The sequence below is a fragment of the Portunus trituberculatus genome, chromosome 38 (assembly GCF_017591435.1).
Source record: "Portunus trituberculatus isolate SZX2019 chromosome 38, ASM1759143v1, whole genome shotgun sequence".
Lineage (NCBI taxonomy): Eukaryota > Metazoa > Arthropoda > Malacostraca > Decapoda > Portunidae > Portunus > Portunus trituberculatus.
Window position 1 is genome coordinate 13911190 of NC_059292.1, and position 17497 is coordinate 13928686.

Here is a 17497-nt window from a genome sequence, read left to right on the forward strand (position 1 = left end):
CTGAAAACGAGGAATTTCGACGGTAACGCAGTACCAGGAAACGGCGGCGGTTGCGGCAGCGAAGGCGGCGGCGGCGGGGACTGCGGCAGTGACGAAGAGAGGAACAGCGCGGCGGCGGCGGCGGCAGCAACGGGAGAGTGTGACAGTTCCAATGGCGCGGTAAAGAATTGAGACCCACGATTGATTTCAAGCATAATAAATGAAAGTAGTGTTAGTGGCGGCGGCCGAGGAAGAGGTGGCGGGGAGACCAATGAATAGTATAGAGGTGAGGTATTTATATCAAGCAACATTAGTGGGTGAACCCTAGTGGGATATATTCTCTCTCTCTCTCTCTCTCTCTCTCTCTCTCTCTCTCTCTCTCTCTCTGTGTGTGTGTGTGTGTGTGTGTGTGTGTGTGTGTGTGTGTGTGTGTGTGTGCGCGCATATGTGTGTTTACAATCGGTGTCGCAGCGAAGTCACCACGGATTTGCCAAATTCATGTTTGGCTGTTTGTTTGCTTATGTGTGTGTGTGTGTGTGTGTGTGTGTGTGTGTGTGTGTGTGTGTGTGTGTGTGTGTGCACGCTCGCGTCTCCACCTCTCCCCTTTCATCTTGCTGACTGTTCCATTATCACTCCTCACACACACACACACACACACACACACACACACACACACACACACACACACACACCATATTTCTTGTTTCCTCGCCATTACGTCATAAATCTCCACCGCCAACACAGTCATTACGCCCCAGCGATGCAAACCCTTACTGGCGACCTCCTCCTCCTCCTCCTCCTCCTCCTCCTTCAAACTGCTGCTATTGCCTCTGCTGCTTCCACTCCTGCGGTTAATGTTACTGCTTGCTACCGTCACTGCTACCATGACTTTCCATCCGCCAGCTACCACTACCATTACAATTACTACTACCACCATCACTACCACTACTACTTCTGTCACTACTTAGGGCATTCAGTTAACCATATGCGATTGATCTGCTGGAACAACTGAACGCAAAATTGTATTATATCGTAACCAGCATGTGTATTTAGGGAATCCCTTGTTACTATACGACTACTACTACTACTACTACTACTACTACTACTACTACTTCTACTACTACCACTCCTGCTGCTGTTCCTATTACTGATATTTTTGCTACTATTACCGCCTAACATTCCACCCAAACGCGGTGAAAAGAAGGAAGACTACTTAACTACCAAACGTCATAAATAACATTCATATCATCAAAGTTCTCTCTCTCACTCACTCACTCACTCACTCACTCACTCTCTCTCTCTCTCTCTCTCTCTCTCTCTCTCTCTCTCTCTCTCATACACACACAATATACAGCGTTTCCCAGTAAATCATCCCCAAACGAGGGCACACACACACACACACACACACACACACACACACAGTATCATTTACCATGTGACTGTGTGTGTGTGTGTGTGTGTGTGTGTGTGTGTGTGTGTGTGTGTGTGTGTGTGATGACAAGGTAAGTAGGTACACCTGTGAAACACTTGTACACAAACGCTACAACCCAATAAAGCCGCCAGTACGGAGGAAACGAATGCTTCCTTCCCCCGAAATGGTTGTCCTTAGGCGAACCGCATTTCCGTCAACACGACCAGAACTACCAAATTGCACTTGTCGCACGCACCCCGCTGAAGAATCCTTGTCAGACTTACCCCACCCCTCCGCCCCCACCATCGTCCACCACACCCGACTCCCTACCACACTAGAGCAGCGGAAAGGTGTTGTTATGTCGGGTCATCACTAAGGGAGGGAGGGAAATGGTGCATGGGAGGGGGGAGAAAAAGGAATCATATGTAGTCTTTACACTCTTAACAACTTCTTTGTTTTGTGAGTGTGTGTGTGTGTGTGTGTGTGTGTGTGTGTGTGTGTGTGTGTGTGTGTGTGTGTGTGTGTGTGTGTATTTGTTACTGCTGCTGTTTTTATTGTCTTTTTTTTACGATTTATGTTTCTGCTTCTACTACTACTACTACTACTACTACTACTACTACTACTACTATTACTACTACTACTACCAAAATTACTCAATGGTTATCTTTAAAGAGACATATTTAATTATTTTCCTCTTTTCCTTGTACTACATCGATTACTACTACTACCACCACCACCACCACCACTACTTCAACCATCCGCTATTCACTGCCCTCTCCATACTGTTACTATTACGCTACTATGATTTACCAACTTCTCCCTCCCTTTACTTACCCACCATCATCATCTGACCCACTCACTTACACAGCTACTGCTAAAAACACCATGCTCGACACACACACACCACCACTCAATCCTTCCGTCCAGTCCCGTACAAATTGGTTAGCGTAAAAAAGTGAAGCTCATACAAAACTATACTCAAGACTACCGTATCTGAAGACACTCTGTTGTGGCGCTATCATCTCTGTGTATAGCGAGGGAGGGAAGAGGCGCTACGAAGGGTGGATATCACAGGAGAATTATGGGTAAGTGTCAGAGGAAGAAACGGGTCTATTTTTAGAGAACATATGGAATGAGAAGAGGAGAGATAGACAATTTGAGTATAACGGGAAGTGAGAACGGGAGAGAGAGAGAGAGAGAGAGAGAGAGAGAGAGAGAGAGAGAGAGAGAGAGAGAGAGAGAGAGAGAGAGAGAGAGAGAGAGAGAGAAAATAGTAAAGACAGCAGAATATGGAAATGCAACTGGTGGTAATGATAGTAGCAGCAGCAGCAGCAGCAGCAGTAGTAGTAATAGTAGTAGTAGTAGTAGTAGTAGTAATAACAATAATAATAATAATAACAATAATAATAATAGTAATAGTAATAACAATATACGCAGGTAATGGTCCTTGTCAAGAAACATAAAAAAAAACTATTAATTACTGCGAACATAAAACAAAACATAAAACCAGCAAGAAGCTCTAAAAAGGAGGAGGAGGAGGAGGAGGAGGAGGAGGAGGAGGAGGAGGAGGAGGAAGAGGAAGAGGAAGAGGAAGAGGAAGAGGAGGAAGAGAAGGAGGAAGGCATACAGATAGGGGAGGGGAGAAAGGAGGTTGAAGCCGCGAGTAGATATTATCAACGGAAATATCATAAATTAAGAAAGCGTTTTTTTTTTTTTTTTTTTGCTTTGCGTTTGTTTGTTTGTTTGTTAGATTGTAGTAGTAGTAGTAGTAGTAGTAGCAGTAGTAGTAGTAGTAGTAGTAAAATGCCTTCTATACTGCTTACAAGAATTTCCAGTACAATAACCTCATCTTTTTTTTTTCTCTCTCTCTCTCTCTCTTCCTGTTATTTTCAGCATTCAAGAGAGAGAGAGAGAGAGAGAGAGAGAGAGAGAGAGAGAGAGAGAGAGAGAGAGAGAGAGAGAGAGACCCACCCTACCCTATCACCAGACCAAATAATTCCTGCATAAATGAAGTCGTAACTAAACTGTACATAATGAATACCGATCAATAATTATCAAACGTAATTAGCATTTCTAGAGGAGAGATCACGCGACACACTCTCTCTCTCTCTCTCTCTCGTCACCACTACCTGCCACCTCAACCCTCCTGTGTGTGTGTGTGTGTGTGTGTGTGTGTGTGTGTGTGTGTGTGTGTGTGTGTGTGTGTGTGTGTGTGTGTGTGTGTGTGTGTGTGTGTGTGCGCGCCTTTCGTGTTAACTTGATATTAAGCGAGTCGTAATCTCATTTACAAAAATTTAATCGAGACCGCAAGTGTGAGATCGGAAGGGGAAACGGGTAAGTGAGGGGACGGCGAGGGGAAGGGAGGGAGGGAGGGAGGGAGGGAGGGGAGGAAGGGAAGAGAAGAGAACGATGAAAAGACGGATAAGAGCGAGGGAGGAAGAAAAAAAAAAACTCGAATGACATGCAAGAGAGAGAGAGAGAGAGAGAGAGAGAGAGAGAGAGAGAGAGAGAGAGAGAGAGAGAGAGAAATAAACTGCATTGACTAGACTATTCACACACACACACACACACACACACACACACACACACACACACACACACACACACCTGTTCTGACTCATAAAACAACACACCTGTAACTTCCGTCGACAAAAGTTGACATACAACACAAAAAGAAAAACAAGACAAAAATGTTACAGTGAAAATACGTAGGCATGTATTTTCTATCTCGTGACTGCAATACTCTCTCTCTCTCTCTCTCTCTCTCTCTCTCTCTCTCTCTCTCTCTCTCTCTGGGTGTCGCCGCTAATCGAGGAAGAATAAAGGTGTCAATGTGGAAGAAAGAGAAGGAGAGAAAGAAAGGGAGAGAGAGAGAGAGGGAGGGAGAGGAAGGGAGGGGGAAAAGAGGAAAGAAGGGAGGAAGTAGAAGGGAAGAAGGAAGGGAAGGAAGGAAGGAGGGAAGAGTCACGGTAGTTCTTAGAAAATTGACAAAGAAAAGTATTGTAGTGCCAAGGAAATTAACGGTGTGTGTGTGTGTGTGTGTGTGTGTGTGTGTGTGTGTGTGTGTGTGTGTGTGTGTGTGTGTGTGCAATCAGTTAGCCTCACGATATGACCCTCCTCTCAGAATCATCAAATAAGTCACACACACACACACACACACACACACACACACACACACACACACACACACAGCTCAGGTGAAATAAAATCCCAGACAAAAAAACGCTAATTGCAAAACAGGTGAGCGTTTCCTTCCCCATTCCTCCCTTCCTTCCTTCCTCCCTCCCTCTCTCTTCCTCCTAAGCCCTTTCCTTCTTCCTTTTTCCTCTAATCCTTACACCTTCCCTACCCATTTCCCCTTCCTTCCTTCCTATTCCTCCTCTCCTTCTTTAAGTCTGGTGGAATAATCTGACCCCCTCCCCCCCTTTCCCTAACTTCCTCCCACGTCCCACAAAAAAAATAAAAACAGTATCAATAAACGTGTAAAATTAATTAACACAAGGCAGGTGTTTCTAATTAAAAGGACGCCAGGTGTTGTCAAGGAAAACAACGATGAAGGGAGAGAGGGAAGAAGGGAGAGTTAGGAGGGAGGGAGAAAGAGAGAAAGAGAGGGGCAGGAGAGGAAGAGCAAAAAGGAGAGGTGGATGTTGTCGGATGCCTAATGAGATATCCTCTTTAGGCTTCTGGATAAGCCGGTATATACGTACGTACACACACTGCTCAGGGTACACACACACACACACACACACACACACACACACACACACACACACACACACATTTACGGCGTTTAGCGAAAATCTTGTATTAGCAGAAGTACCACCACCACCACCACCACCACCACCACCACCTTTAGTAGTAGCTATTGTTTTGTTGTTGCTGCAGACTTCCACTACCATCACCAGCACCATCATTGCCTCCGCCGCCGCCGCCACCACCACCGCCCCTACTGCCTGTCACTCCACAGAGACAACAGCAGCAACAACAAGAAATTAACGGGACGCATCATACAATAATAACAAAGCGGAGGCAGCACACCTGGGTACGGCCACGGCACCACACCCACCGCTGCCCCACCTGAGGATTTGGAGCAGTCACACACCCGCTCACACCTGTCATCACCCCCACACCCCCCCTATACAGCAGCATTGCCCGCCACACAACACTGCAGCAACACACTGCTACTCTACTCCTCCTTCCCTCTAGTTCGATACCGCATACTATTTCTTTGCATCGGTGGCAATCCTTCCCCTACACTCTCCATCACTTCAACACTTCCATCATCACTGTCATCAAAGTATCCGCCGAGTCAACGATGCTTAATGAATACCGATTGTTTCTCTTTCATTCAGCCGTTCCTTCATTCCCCACTGGTTGGTTGAGCGGTGTGTGTGGCGCGGTGGTGGGAGGCAGTAGGTGGTGGAGAACGTAGACACATATTAAACATTCCAGCGCTTCTTCGCCTCAAGTACTTGTAACAGGGCGTTGGTGGTGGAGGTTAGTGGGATTTTAAATGGCCTTTGCTTGATTCTAGGGATAAATGAGTATTCGAAACACGTCTATAAGGAAAACAAAGATTAAATCATCGATTATTTCCGTGGCCTTTGGAAAGAATACGAGCCATAATATGGAAGTTACTGGGATTGTCAATGGTGTTTGCTTTATTCTGAACTATCAATAAAGAAGATATAGATTAAAATATTGATTATTTCCGTGGCCTTTGAAAAAAAAAATACAAGCCATGAGATGAACGTCCCAGGGTTGGAATCCACATGAGTGGATAAGCACAGGTGGACCTTAATGTTGATTGGTCGTTACGAGTAAACAACGGCCCTTAATGGTGGTGCCTGGCTAGTTGTATAAAAATGTTCCAATAGTGATTTTTTTTAGAGACATTAATTGTACCACGATGCATAGACAGCTTTCCCTAATAAGTCAAGCTGGGTACACATGGACAGGCAGTGGTAATAAAAGGTGCGCTATGGACGTGTAAAGCGAGATAACAGTTATTAGTCATGATAACTAAAGGAGTGCGCAGACTGCGGACATAGTAAGATATATATCTAGCTCAGTACAGTCTGACAATAGTACTACTACTACTAGTACTACTACTACTACTACTACTACTACTACTACTACTACTACTATTATTACTTCTACTACTACTATTACTACTACTACTACTACTATTATTATTATTATTACTATTATTATTATTGTTATTCAATAGGCATAAATGTAACGCTCATATTTTGCATAATTTTAATGAAATACAATTCGAGAAAAATATTGTTGACCATTGATGAATCAAGAAAAAGACAATAGAAAACAGAGAGAGAGAGAGAGAGAGAGAGAGAGAGAGAGAGAGAGAGAGAGAGAGAGAGAGAGATTAAACAGTAGCAACACGTGAAGGGGTAACTTGAGGAAAATATTTACCTCATACCTCACAACATGAACTCTCCTGGTCCCTCCTCCCTCCTCCTCAGTGTTACCCCCTCCTCTCCCTCCATAACGCATTTACCACCAAGAATTCCTCCCTCCTTAATCCCTTTCTCTCCGTCCCTTTCTTCCTTCCTTCCTTCCTTTCTTTCTTTCTCCTCTCTTACCCCGCCACCCCGCCACCCCCGTCATCTCACGCACTTTCCTCCTCTACATCCTTGCATCTCATTTTCCTTCTTTCTTATGCCTTTATCTCTTCCCCTCTCATCACAATCAGTTATCTTCTTCCATCATTCCTCACCTTTTCCCTTTTTTTTTTTTATTCCTTTTTATTGCGACCACACTCACACCTACCCCCCCCAAAAAAAAAAAAATAATAAATGTAAACTGAATTAAAAAAAAAAACATATTTACTAATTATCATAATGTTTCACTAACACATGACTACACATCCATTCACTTATTCATTCATTCGTTTATATATTCACTCAAATCATGCGATATACGACTTCCCTCTCCCTCTCCCTCCCCCATCCCTCCCTCTTCCCCCACACCTCCCTCCTTCCTCACTCCCTCCCCCCTTTCCTCCCACCACCTGTAGACTAATAATGATAAAATACTCGAACCTTTAGCCTGATTACAGAAATGCGGAAATGATTATGTAATTTAAAAGAAAAATACAATAAAAGCGTTACATGAATGTGTTACTTAATGCATTAATACATGGCCGTGGTGGTGATTAGTAATTATTATTACTATTGTTAATTATTATTATTATCATTATTATTATTATCATCATTATTACTGTTATTACTATATCATCATAGTTTGTCATTACTGAGCAGAGGATAGCATGGAAGATTATGAGAAAGAGAAGAGAGAGAGAGAGAGAGAGAGAGAGAGAGAGAGAGAGAGAGAAATTTTGTTGTTAGATAAGAAATGCCGAAATCTTCAACAAAAAAAAGGAAGTTATGGGATAAACAAAAGGAAAACTGTAAAGTTAACAAAAATAACAACAACAATAATAATATTAATGATAATGATAATAATAATAATAATAATAATAATAATAATAATAATAACAGCAACAACAACAACAACAACAACAACAACCAACACTCGCAACGAAAAAAAAAAATCATCATTATACAGTCACACTCTAGTTCTTCTTGATCCCCTCCTCCCCCTCCTCCTCCTCCTCTTTCCGGGCGCCACCTTCACAGAGGCATATAACATTTCAAAGAGATTTCTGAAGGAGAGGAAAAAGAAAGAAATAAAAAAAATCGCAGGTGTGTGATGTGGAAGATAAAACAGGTGTGTGAATGAGGGTCAACAGGTGTCTCGTAAGGGGCGCAGATGTGGCAGTGTTGGAGGACTAGAAAAGGGATGCACGCGTACCTGAGACAGAGAGAAGGGGCAGGTGTGTGGTGCAAAGGGAGGAAGGGCGTGACTAATGGGTAAACGTAAGCGTGGGGCAGGTGTGTGATGAAGGGAAGGACAGGTGTGTGACATGAGTAAAAGTAAGTATATCGAAGGTGAAAGGGACGGGTGATATGCATGTGTGTGTGTGTGTGTGTGTGTGTGTGTGTGTGTGTGTGTGTGTGTGTGTGTGATGAAGATGGAGATGACGTGTAGGGAAAAGAGGTTAGCGCATGTGTGTGTGTGTGTGTGTGTGTGTGTGTGTGTGTGTGTGTGTGTGTGTGTGTGTGTACTACCTGCCGGCGGGGGAAGCTAATTAATCTTAACTGTCAGGTGAACAGAGGCAGCGGCGGCCCAAAGGTAAACAAACCCAAAAGAGAGGAACCCGCACCGCCCCAACACCCGTCACGCCCCTACACACACACACACACACACACACACACACACACACACACACACACCACCACCACCACACTACAACTACCACAATCACCCAAAGTAACAACAACAAACGAGACTTTTCACGGAGCATCATCGCGAAAACGTTTAGTATATGAGTGTGGCGGTGACGGCGGCGGGGAGGCGGCGGCGGTACTGATGGTAGTGGTGGTGGTGGTGGTGGTGGTGGCGGCGGCGGCGGTGATGGTGGTGGTAGCAAGAATAGCTTCATGAAGAGGTGGAGTTGAGCCAATAAGACGTGAATTACTAAGAGCATCAAGAAGAAAAGGATCGACGACTATAGTACTTAAGTGTGTGTGTGTATATGTGTGTGTGTGTGTGTGTGTGGAGAGAGAGAGAGAGAGAGAGAGAATAAAGCTTAATAAAGATGGAACAATTGAATAAAAAAGTAACAAAATAAAGAGATGGGAAGGGAAAGAATAAATGATGCAAGCCAACAGAAAGAAGGAGGAAAGGAAGAAAGAAGGAGAAGGAGGAATGGAAGAAGAAAAACGCTAACACATAAAATAGAACAAGATTAAGAAGACACACACACTAAAAAAATCTAGACAGGTAAACTACAATACTTAGACAACTATACTAAAGAGGAGGAGAAGGAGGAAGAGGAGGAGGAGGAGGAGGAGGAGGAGGAGGAAAAGAGAAGAGAAGAAGCGATTCCCTCAGTGAGCAATTTCCTGGCAACAATGGCGTCAGTTCCCAAGGGGCTTAAATTATTAAACTCAAAAGAAAAAAAAAATAAAGGAAAATGAAAGAAGAGGAAAGGAGAGGAGGAGGAGGAGAACAGTAGGGAAACACCTTGATGTCCTCACAAGTTCAAGGTCTTCTCTGTTTGGAGGAGGAGGAGGAGAAGGAGGAGGAGGAGGAGGATATGAGCAAAGGAAAGAGGAACTAATGAATGACAGTCAGCACGCATGCTCGTCTCTCTCTCTCTCTCTCTCTCTCTCTCTCTCTCTCTCTCTCTCCGATGCACTCAACTTGGTCATGCTGCAGAAATTTATAAAGACACCTCTCCCTCCTTAAGTCCTTCCCTCCCTCGCGCCCACCCAATCGCGCCACCAGGCGGAAGAGGAGGAGGAGGAGGAGGAGGAGTGACAGAGGAACTCCTGCTGTCTGATTTATGATTCCGCGGAAGTTTAAGGCGACGATGCTAGCACCTCCTTCTCCACCATGAGAGAGAGAGAGAGAGAGAGAGAGAGAGAGAGAGACTGTTATATGAGGAAGATGCAGTTCATGCGGTTATGTATCTCCTTCTCCTCTTCCTCCTCCTCTTCTTCTTTTTCTTCCTCCTCCTCCTCCTCCTCCTCCTCTTCTTTTTTCTTCCTCCTCCTCCACCTCCTAGAGACAACGCACCGCCATTGTTGCCCTGACGTCCATCATTCCTCTATCTCTCCTTCCCTCCCTCACTCCATCTCTCCCTCCTTCCCTTCCTCTTCTTCTTCTCTCCTCCCCTCCTTCTTCCCCCGGCTGATCATACTGACAGGAAAATAAACCCAACAGAGAGAGAGAGAGAGAGAGAGAGAGAGAGAGAGAGAGAGAGAGAGAGAGAGTATAGGTGTATGTCTCCTCCCCCTACAACGAAGCATATGTGAGATACAGAGATGTGGTGGCGGTGGCGGTGGCGGTGGGCGGGAAGTAAGCGGCGCGGCAAGGCGGCTTCTATCGTCTAATGTAAAACGAGCCGAGTAGCGCCTTACGAACTGACGGCCGCAATCTTGACGCCCCTCCCGCCACTATCACACACACACACACACACACACACACGTCTTGGCCACAACACGCTATAATCGCCGGGCAAGCAAACAAACACGCCTCATGCCCGCTACACAAACATCCCGCGACGCTTCTACTCTTACTACTCTGCACCTCTTCCAGTACACAGTGTTATGCTACTCCCTCCCTCCACCACTCCACAAATACCGCGTTTAAACCTATTCAGTACTATGACGCGTTTTCATATTCATTCTGCTTACTACTAGGCAATTTTATACAGCTCCAGAAACTTATGTGTGGGATCAAAATAGTGAAGACTCCAGCCATTCATCTTCTGACCCCCATACACCCTTGCTAATGTCATAAAATCGTCTAATCGTACACAAAACTCAAGGTAAAAAATGAGTCCCAGTACTGAAGGAGTTAAGACATCTATCAACGACCCTCATACCTTCCTCTCTCTCTCTCTCTCTCATACATTCACCCCCATAACTCTGATCTCCCACACCAGTCCTTTGTCACCCCCACACGCATGGCTTCCCTCCCCCCTTTCTCTTTGCTGCCCCCCACGCAGATTCTTCTTTCTCTGTTTCCTACTACTACTCCTACTACTACTACCACCACTACATCTAGGCTTAGAGTGTGTGTGTGTGTGTGTGTGTGTGTGTGTGTCGTCTTAGGATACGGTCACTGATCCTACTACTATCACTACCACCACCACACCACAACAATATAAAAACAAAATCTCTCTCTCTCTCTCTCTCTCTCTCTCTCTCTCTCTCTCTCTCTCTCCCAACGTCAACGACACGCGATAATGAGGAGAGAGAAGGAAAGAAAAAAGTCTAAACAAACACGATAACAAAAGAGTAAACAAACCAACAAACGCAGGAGGCGAGGGGAGACGTAACAAGGCCCGGACTCATCGTAATTCTTAGAGGGGGAAGGAGGAGGAGGAGGAGGAGGAGGAGGAGGAGGAGGAGGAGGACCAAAGTTAGGGAGGGGAAATAAAACAAATCTAATGTTATTTTCAAAGATAAGCGTGCACAGTACTAAGCCTTGAAAACACACACACACACACACACACACACACACACACACACACACACACACACACAGTAACACTAACACAAACACATATATAAACACAAGCGAATAATTAATCTTTCACTATCATCCCATTCATCATGCTTACGGTCTTGAACAGCAGCAGCACCACCAGCAGAAGCAACAACAACTATAATAATAACAATAATAGCAATGATGATATTATTATTATTATTATTACTATTATTATTAACAACAACAACAGAACAAGAAAGAGATAAAGAAAGAGAAGGAACAGACAGAATAGTGAAGCACAGAGAGAGAGAGAGAGAGAGAGAGAGAGAGAGAGAGAGAGAGAGAGAGAGAGAGAGAGAGAGAGAGAGAGAGAAATAATTATGAGAGTATGAGTGGTGTGTTTGTTTCTGTATACTGTTATGCTTCACTAAGATGAGAAGAGGAGAAAAATATAGATGAAGGTGATAAGGGTAAAATTTTGAGGCAACGGGAACGAATAAGTATAAGAGATGATGACAAATATAGGAATTAAATAACAAAGATGAAAATAAAACATGAGAGAAATTAAAGAAGGATTGAAAGAAAAAAAACACAAGTAAGAAAGAGAATAGAAAATTAAACCACACGATGAAAAAAATGGAAGGGAAATGATGAAAGAGAAAGGTAGGAAACATAAGGGAGGATAGGAAAAAAAAACATACACACACACACACACACACACACACACGAAGCGGAAGAAAGAAGAGAAGAAAGCGAAAGAGGAGAGATGATGAAAGAAAGATGAAGTAAGATAACGTTAGGCATACACGCCAAAACAACACTACACAATAGGCTCTTTCTTTTCTTCTTTCTTTTTTTATTTTTTTTATTCTATTTTGACTACTAAGGCTTCTGTTAGCTCTTCCCTCCTCCTCCCCCCTCCCACCCCCTCTCCCTCCTTCCCCTGGATCACCACCACAACCAACGCCGCCAACATGATATTGCTGCTGCTACTCTTACTTCCACCACCACCACCACTACTAATACTACTACTACTACTATGTGTATCACCACTATTATATCATTGCTGGTGCTGTACTATTACACTTCACATCAACACCGTCACCACACCGCTCCTCCATCACCATCCACAGCCACTAACACCACCAACACTACCACAATCACAGTATTTCTCCACTCCCATCATCACCACCACCAGCACTCCCGCGGTCTTCAAACACTCATCTTCGCCACAATCACAGTCACCATCACTCTGCGGACACCATAATTATCACCACCACCGCCACCACAACCATGGCACTCACGCTCCATGATGGCATTATTATGAACATCACCACCACCGCTGACAGTTACCACACCGCCGTCATAATGTTATCATGTTCGTAATGTGACAGACGCTACCGCGCGCACACACACACACACACACACACACCACTTTTCTGCATGGCCGCCTCCCAGTGCCGCGAAACGCTTCTCATCACACACACACACACACACACACACACACTTCACCCTTGCGCTTTTTCTCTGCCAAATTGCGCATCCATCCCGTTGCGCCTTTTATGGATAGTGTGCGCACATTCGCTCTAATCGCTTTGTTACTACGTCTGCGGTAGCTTCCCTATACGAGGACTCTCTCTCTCTCTCTCTCTCTCTCTCTCCATTGCCGGGTGCAAACAATCCTCACCTGATTTCCTTCGATTTTTCGCACTTCCTCAAATGATACAAATTTCCAGTACTTCTGCTTCCCAAAAATCTTGCTTCTCCCTCCCTCCCTCTCTCCCTAAATCTTATAAACGCTCACCGCATCCGCCGCCGTCCCCGTCACTAATACCACCATCACCTCGTCCGGAACAATAACATCTGCTCCGCCTCACCTCCCTGACTCACCTGCAATGACGCTCAGGTAAAAACTAATAATGCACACCTTGGACTCGTTAACTCCAGTGCACTCAAATTATTATTACTGTTATTATTGTGATTAATATTGTTATTATTACATTTACTAACACTATCGGTATTTATCGAGGCAAAACTATACTATATAATCCACACGTGTTGGTTACTTTTCTAGTAACAATATGTACTAAAACCCCGTCGCCGTCGCCGCCACCAATTCTCTCCTGGGGACGTTGCGTAGCCCTTCAGTCATGTGTGGCGGCGTGGCGATGGTATGGAGGTGAGGTACTGGATGCGCAATGAGCGGCGAGGGTGATAACGCTACCCCGTGGTGGCGGTGGTGACCGTGGTGGTGTAGGATGTCGGGATTTTGTGGCGATAGAGGATGTGGGGGTGACGGTGGAGGTGCTAGTGGTGATTGGCGGCGGTGGCGGTGACGGTGGCGGCGGCGGCGGCGGCGGCAGCGTAGCGACACAGCGGTGGTGGCCTCACCCCTCCGTCAACGTGGTAAAAATTGACTTTCGTGGCAGTCGATATTTTTTTTCTATTCCGGGGAGAAGCGTCACATCCTGGTGCTCACCGCCGTGCCGCACACCGCCGCCCTCACGCACAATACTTGCCCTCCACACCACACCACACCGCTACCTTCACACTAACACAAGACTTGTAAGCACATGTTTGATCGTTTTCACGGCCAACTTCCGACCTTCATGCCTACACCTTCTTCCTCACACCCACATCACAACCATTACGTTCTGCTGCCCTCTGCATCACAGACACACTTGCCCAACCCTCGCCCGCCCCACTTGCCACCATCTCCGCCACCGCCGCGAGCTGCCCCGCTGAACTGGCGCCATAAATTATAACTGCTCCAATGATCTCTCAAGAAAAGTAATGCATGAGACAACATTCGTCACTCCCGCTGCTACGCCTAACACGGCATCTCGCCAAACCACTCAACTACCCGAACACCACAGCTGGGCGCCCCGCACTCCGCACCGCTGCGGCGCCCGGCCCTCTCGGCCTGCGCCCCGGGGATACTTGGGCGCCACCCATGGCCCACCGAGAAACCCCGGCAAGCCCCTGGTAAGGACCAGCTTCTTAAAACAGAACACAACCAATGGTACTTGCGGCCGCCCGACACCTGCTGCCGCCACCTGTCCGGCACCTGTGCTGCGCGTCCCGCTGCTCGCAGGTGCCGCCGCCTCAACGCGGCGCGGCGCTGGGCCAGCACGTCCTTGTTGTTTTGATGAAATTTCGAGTAACATAGAATGGCACGGCAGCAGCGGTGGCCAACATCATCACAACTACCACTTGCACTCACACACACTGCTGCAACACGGCGTGGCTGGCCACCGCCACGGCTTCGCGACTCGTCCACACACAGAGAACAATAACCACAACACTCAGCGGCAGAAAACAGACAGGATCACCGGGCCTCCGAAGGACAGACTGATGGCCCGGCGCTAACTGCCTGAGATTCACGAGGGTCAACCTTCGTACCTCTTCTGTTTCTGTGATGAGACTGCTCTTGTCTTCTGTTAGGTTTTCTGATGAGCGCTTCTCACTCTCCTCCTCATCTCCCTCGTATTTAAAGACCTTGACCTCATCTTGCGATTCGACCTCCTCACCGCTACCGGAAACGGTCGGCATGATCAAGGTCAACCTTGCAACTGACACTCGACACTGTAAACGCGGAGCGGCAGAACCTCACTCACAACACCGCTCAACGCACACTGACGTGGGGGCGGGCTGCGCACACGCACACCACCCGCCGCCCGCTCCAACCCTCCTATCACACCACGAGAACCCGGCCCGGCCCCGCCTCCACCCAATCCCAGGACACAGTGACGGCCTAGCTCCGCCTCAGCGGCCGCCGCCCCGCCCCCGGCTGGGGTGCAGACAGCGGGGCGCGGAGAGGCAGCACACAAGTAGCCGCCGTTTGGTGGTGATTATAACACCTTGCGCAGGTATGTTCCCACGTGCACATGGCACGCTCACACACACCGCTGGCGCCCCACACAAGGGCCGCCGCCCTGTCCCGCTCAGCGCCAAGGCCCATAGTCCTCGAGCGACCCTTAATGGCAGTAACCGTCGCCGCCACCGCGTCCTTATCTCTGCTATCTGAGTGTCGCCGCCGCCCGTCACCTGAGCCGCGCCTCACTCCTGCCAACACTAATTAAGGAACACAAAACCTTTTAAATAACAGAGTTTCCCGAGTCGTGGCGGGTGGCGGCGGGGGGCGGGGGCTGGGGGGCGGGGCTCCAGGCAGGCGCCACCATTATTCCTGATCCTGGAATTGGTGGGAATTCGCGTGCAGGTTTTCTTGCCTCCGCGGCGCCCCGCCGGTGACACCATCAATATACATTTGAAGCAGAGCACTCAGTGGCCGCACGCGAGGGTCGCATCAACATTCCTATTGCTCTCTCTCTCTCTCTCTCTCTCTCTCTCTCTCTCTCTCTCTCTCACCGACGGAGCGCGAATTCAGACCAAAACACATATTCCCAAACATATACACAGACGCTTCGTGTGTGTGTGTGTGTGTGTGTGTGTGTGTGTTCAATATCACGTTACTCGTTCATTCCATTGCCTGTTAAAACTCTTCACCTGACTTCTACGGATATGTTAAACACACACACACACACACACACACACACACACACACACACACACACACACACGGAAAGGTATTTCAGTCATTGGGATTTAATGGAGGAAAAATTATTACCGCTGCTTTGGGTTTCTGTGTTGTTGTTTCCATTGCTTGTGAGTGTTATTAAATGATTTGCCAGGTGTGCCAAAGAGAATGTGATGCGTATCTGTGTGTGTGTGTGTGTGTGTGTGTGTGTGTGTGTGTGTGTGTGTGTGTGTGTGTGTGTGTTTACAGTGTACATACACGTTTCTGTATCACGAATCATTTCACACTAATCTCTTTCCTCCTGCTCCTGCTGCTATTACTCCTCCTCCTCCTCCTCCTCCTCTTCCTCCTCCTACTACATCGCTAACACGCTTACCAGCACCACCACCACCACGACCTACTCTAATAAAAACTATAACTAACCAACCTTAATGCGAGGTGACAATCACACACACACACACACACACACACACACACACACACACACACACACACACACACACACACACACACACACACACACACAATGAGTCACCTGCTCGACACACTACTATTTTAATTCTTTTTTTCTTTCTTTACTTGTCACGTCCCAGTATTACTTTTTTTTTTTTTTCATCACGACACGTCCACAAATGGTGGTGGTGGTGGTGATGGTGAATGGTAGCGGTGGTGGTGGTGGTGGTGAGTGGGCGTGAGTGATGTGTCTCCTTCGGTTCGTTCACCACCATAAAGATTGTGAATGAAGAGCTCAATATTTCGTGTGTGTGTGTGTGTGTGTGTGTGTGTGTGTGTGCACGCGCGCCCTTCATGAAGATTGAATTAACAGTTAAAAATACAAAATAAATGATTGTAGAGAAGGAAGGTAGGATTGAAAGAAGGAAGGAAGGTAGGATTGAAAGAAGGAAGGAATGAAGGAAGGAAGAATATATGGATGGGAAAAGAAAAGGAGCTGGACGTAAAGAAGAATGCACAAGGAGGAAGGAAACAAGAAAGAAGGAAGGAAACAAAGAAGGAAGGAAGAAAGGAAGGAATGAAGGAAGGAAAGATGGATGGATGGACGTGCGGAAAGAAGGAAGGAACTGATGAATGATAAGAAGGAGGTAAGTAGGAAAGCAAGAAAAAAAAATGAAGACTAGATAAAAGGCAAACAAATAAGGAAGGAACGAATGAAGACAAAGTAGATGGATGAATGGATGAGAAAGAAATAAAAAGTAAGAAGAATGAAAGGAAAGTAGAAAGGAAACAAGGAAACGAGCAATTAGGCATGCAATGAAGGAAGAGAACGAAGGAAGAGAAGGTAAATGGGTAAAGGAAGAAAGAAAAGTGGGAAGCCATGATAAGAGAAAAAAAACGAAATAGAAAGATGAAAAAAATTAGATAGATGGATAAATAGACGGAGAGACAGACAGACAAACAGACGGATAGGTAAACAAAGTGGAAGATAAAGCACAAACAAATAAAAATGAAAAAAAAGCAGAGTAAAA

At 46.2% G+C, this 17497-nt stretch overlaps 1 protein-coding gene across 9 annotated transcripts in view; it reads right to left on the minus strand.

The window, feature by feature from the left end:
* LOC123515241 (protein pangolin, isoforms A/H/I/S-like) overlaps positions 1 to 15164 on the minus strand; it is a 407961-nt gene extending 392797 nt beyond the window's left edge. For 3 of the 9 annotated variants that reach the window (XM_045273829.1, XM_045273834.1, XM_045273827.1), the window contains exon 1: positions 14879 to 15146. In XM_045273829.1, the coding sequence (XP_045129764.1) occupies positions 14879 to 15028 (150 nt within the window). In that variant the 5' untranslated portion in view covers positions 15029 to 15146. Of the gene's footprint in view, positions 1 to 14878 lie in introns of all 9 variants that reach the window. The other 6 variants (XM_045273835.1, XM_045273836.1, XM_045273833.1 and 3 more) reach the window with 3 other exon arrangements.
* Between the last annotated feature and the right edge of the window lie 2333 nt (positions 15165 to 17497).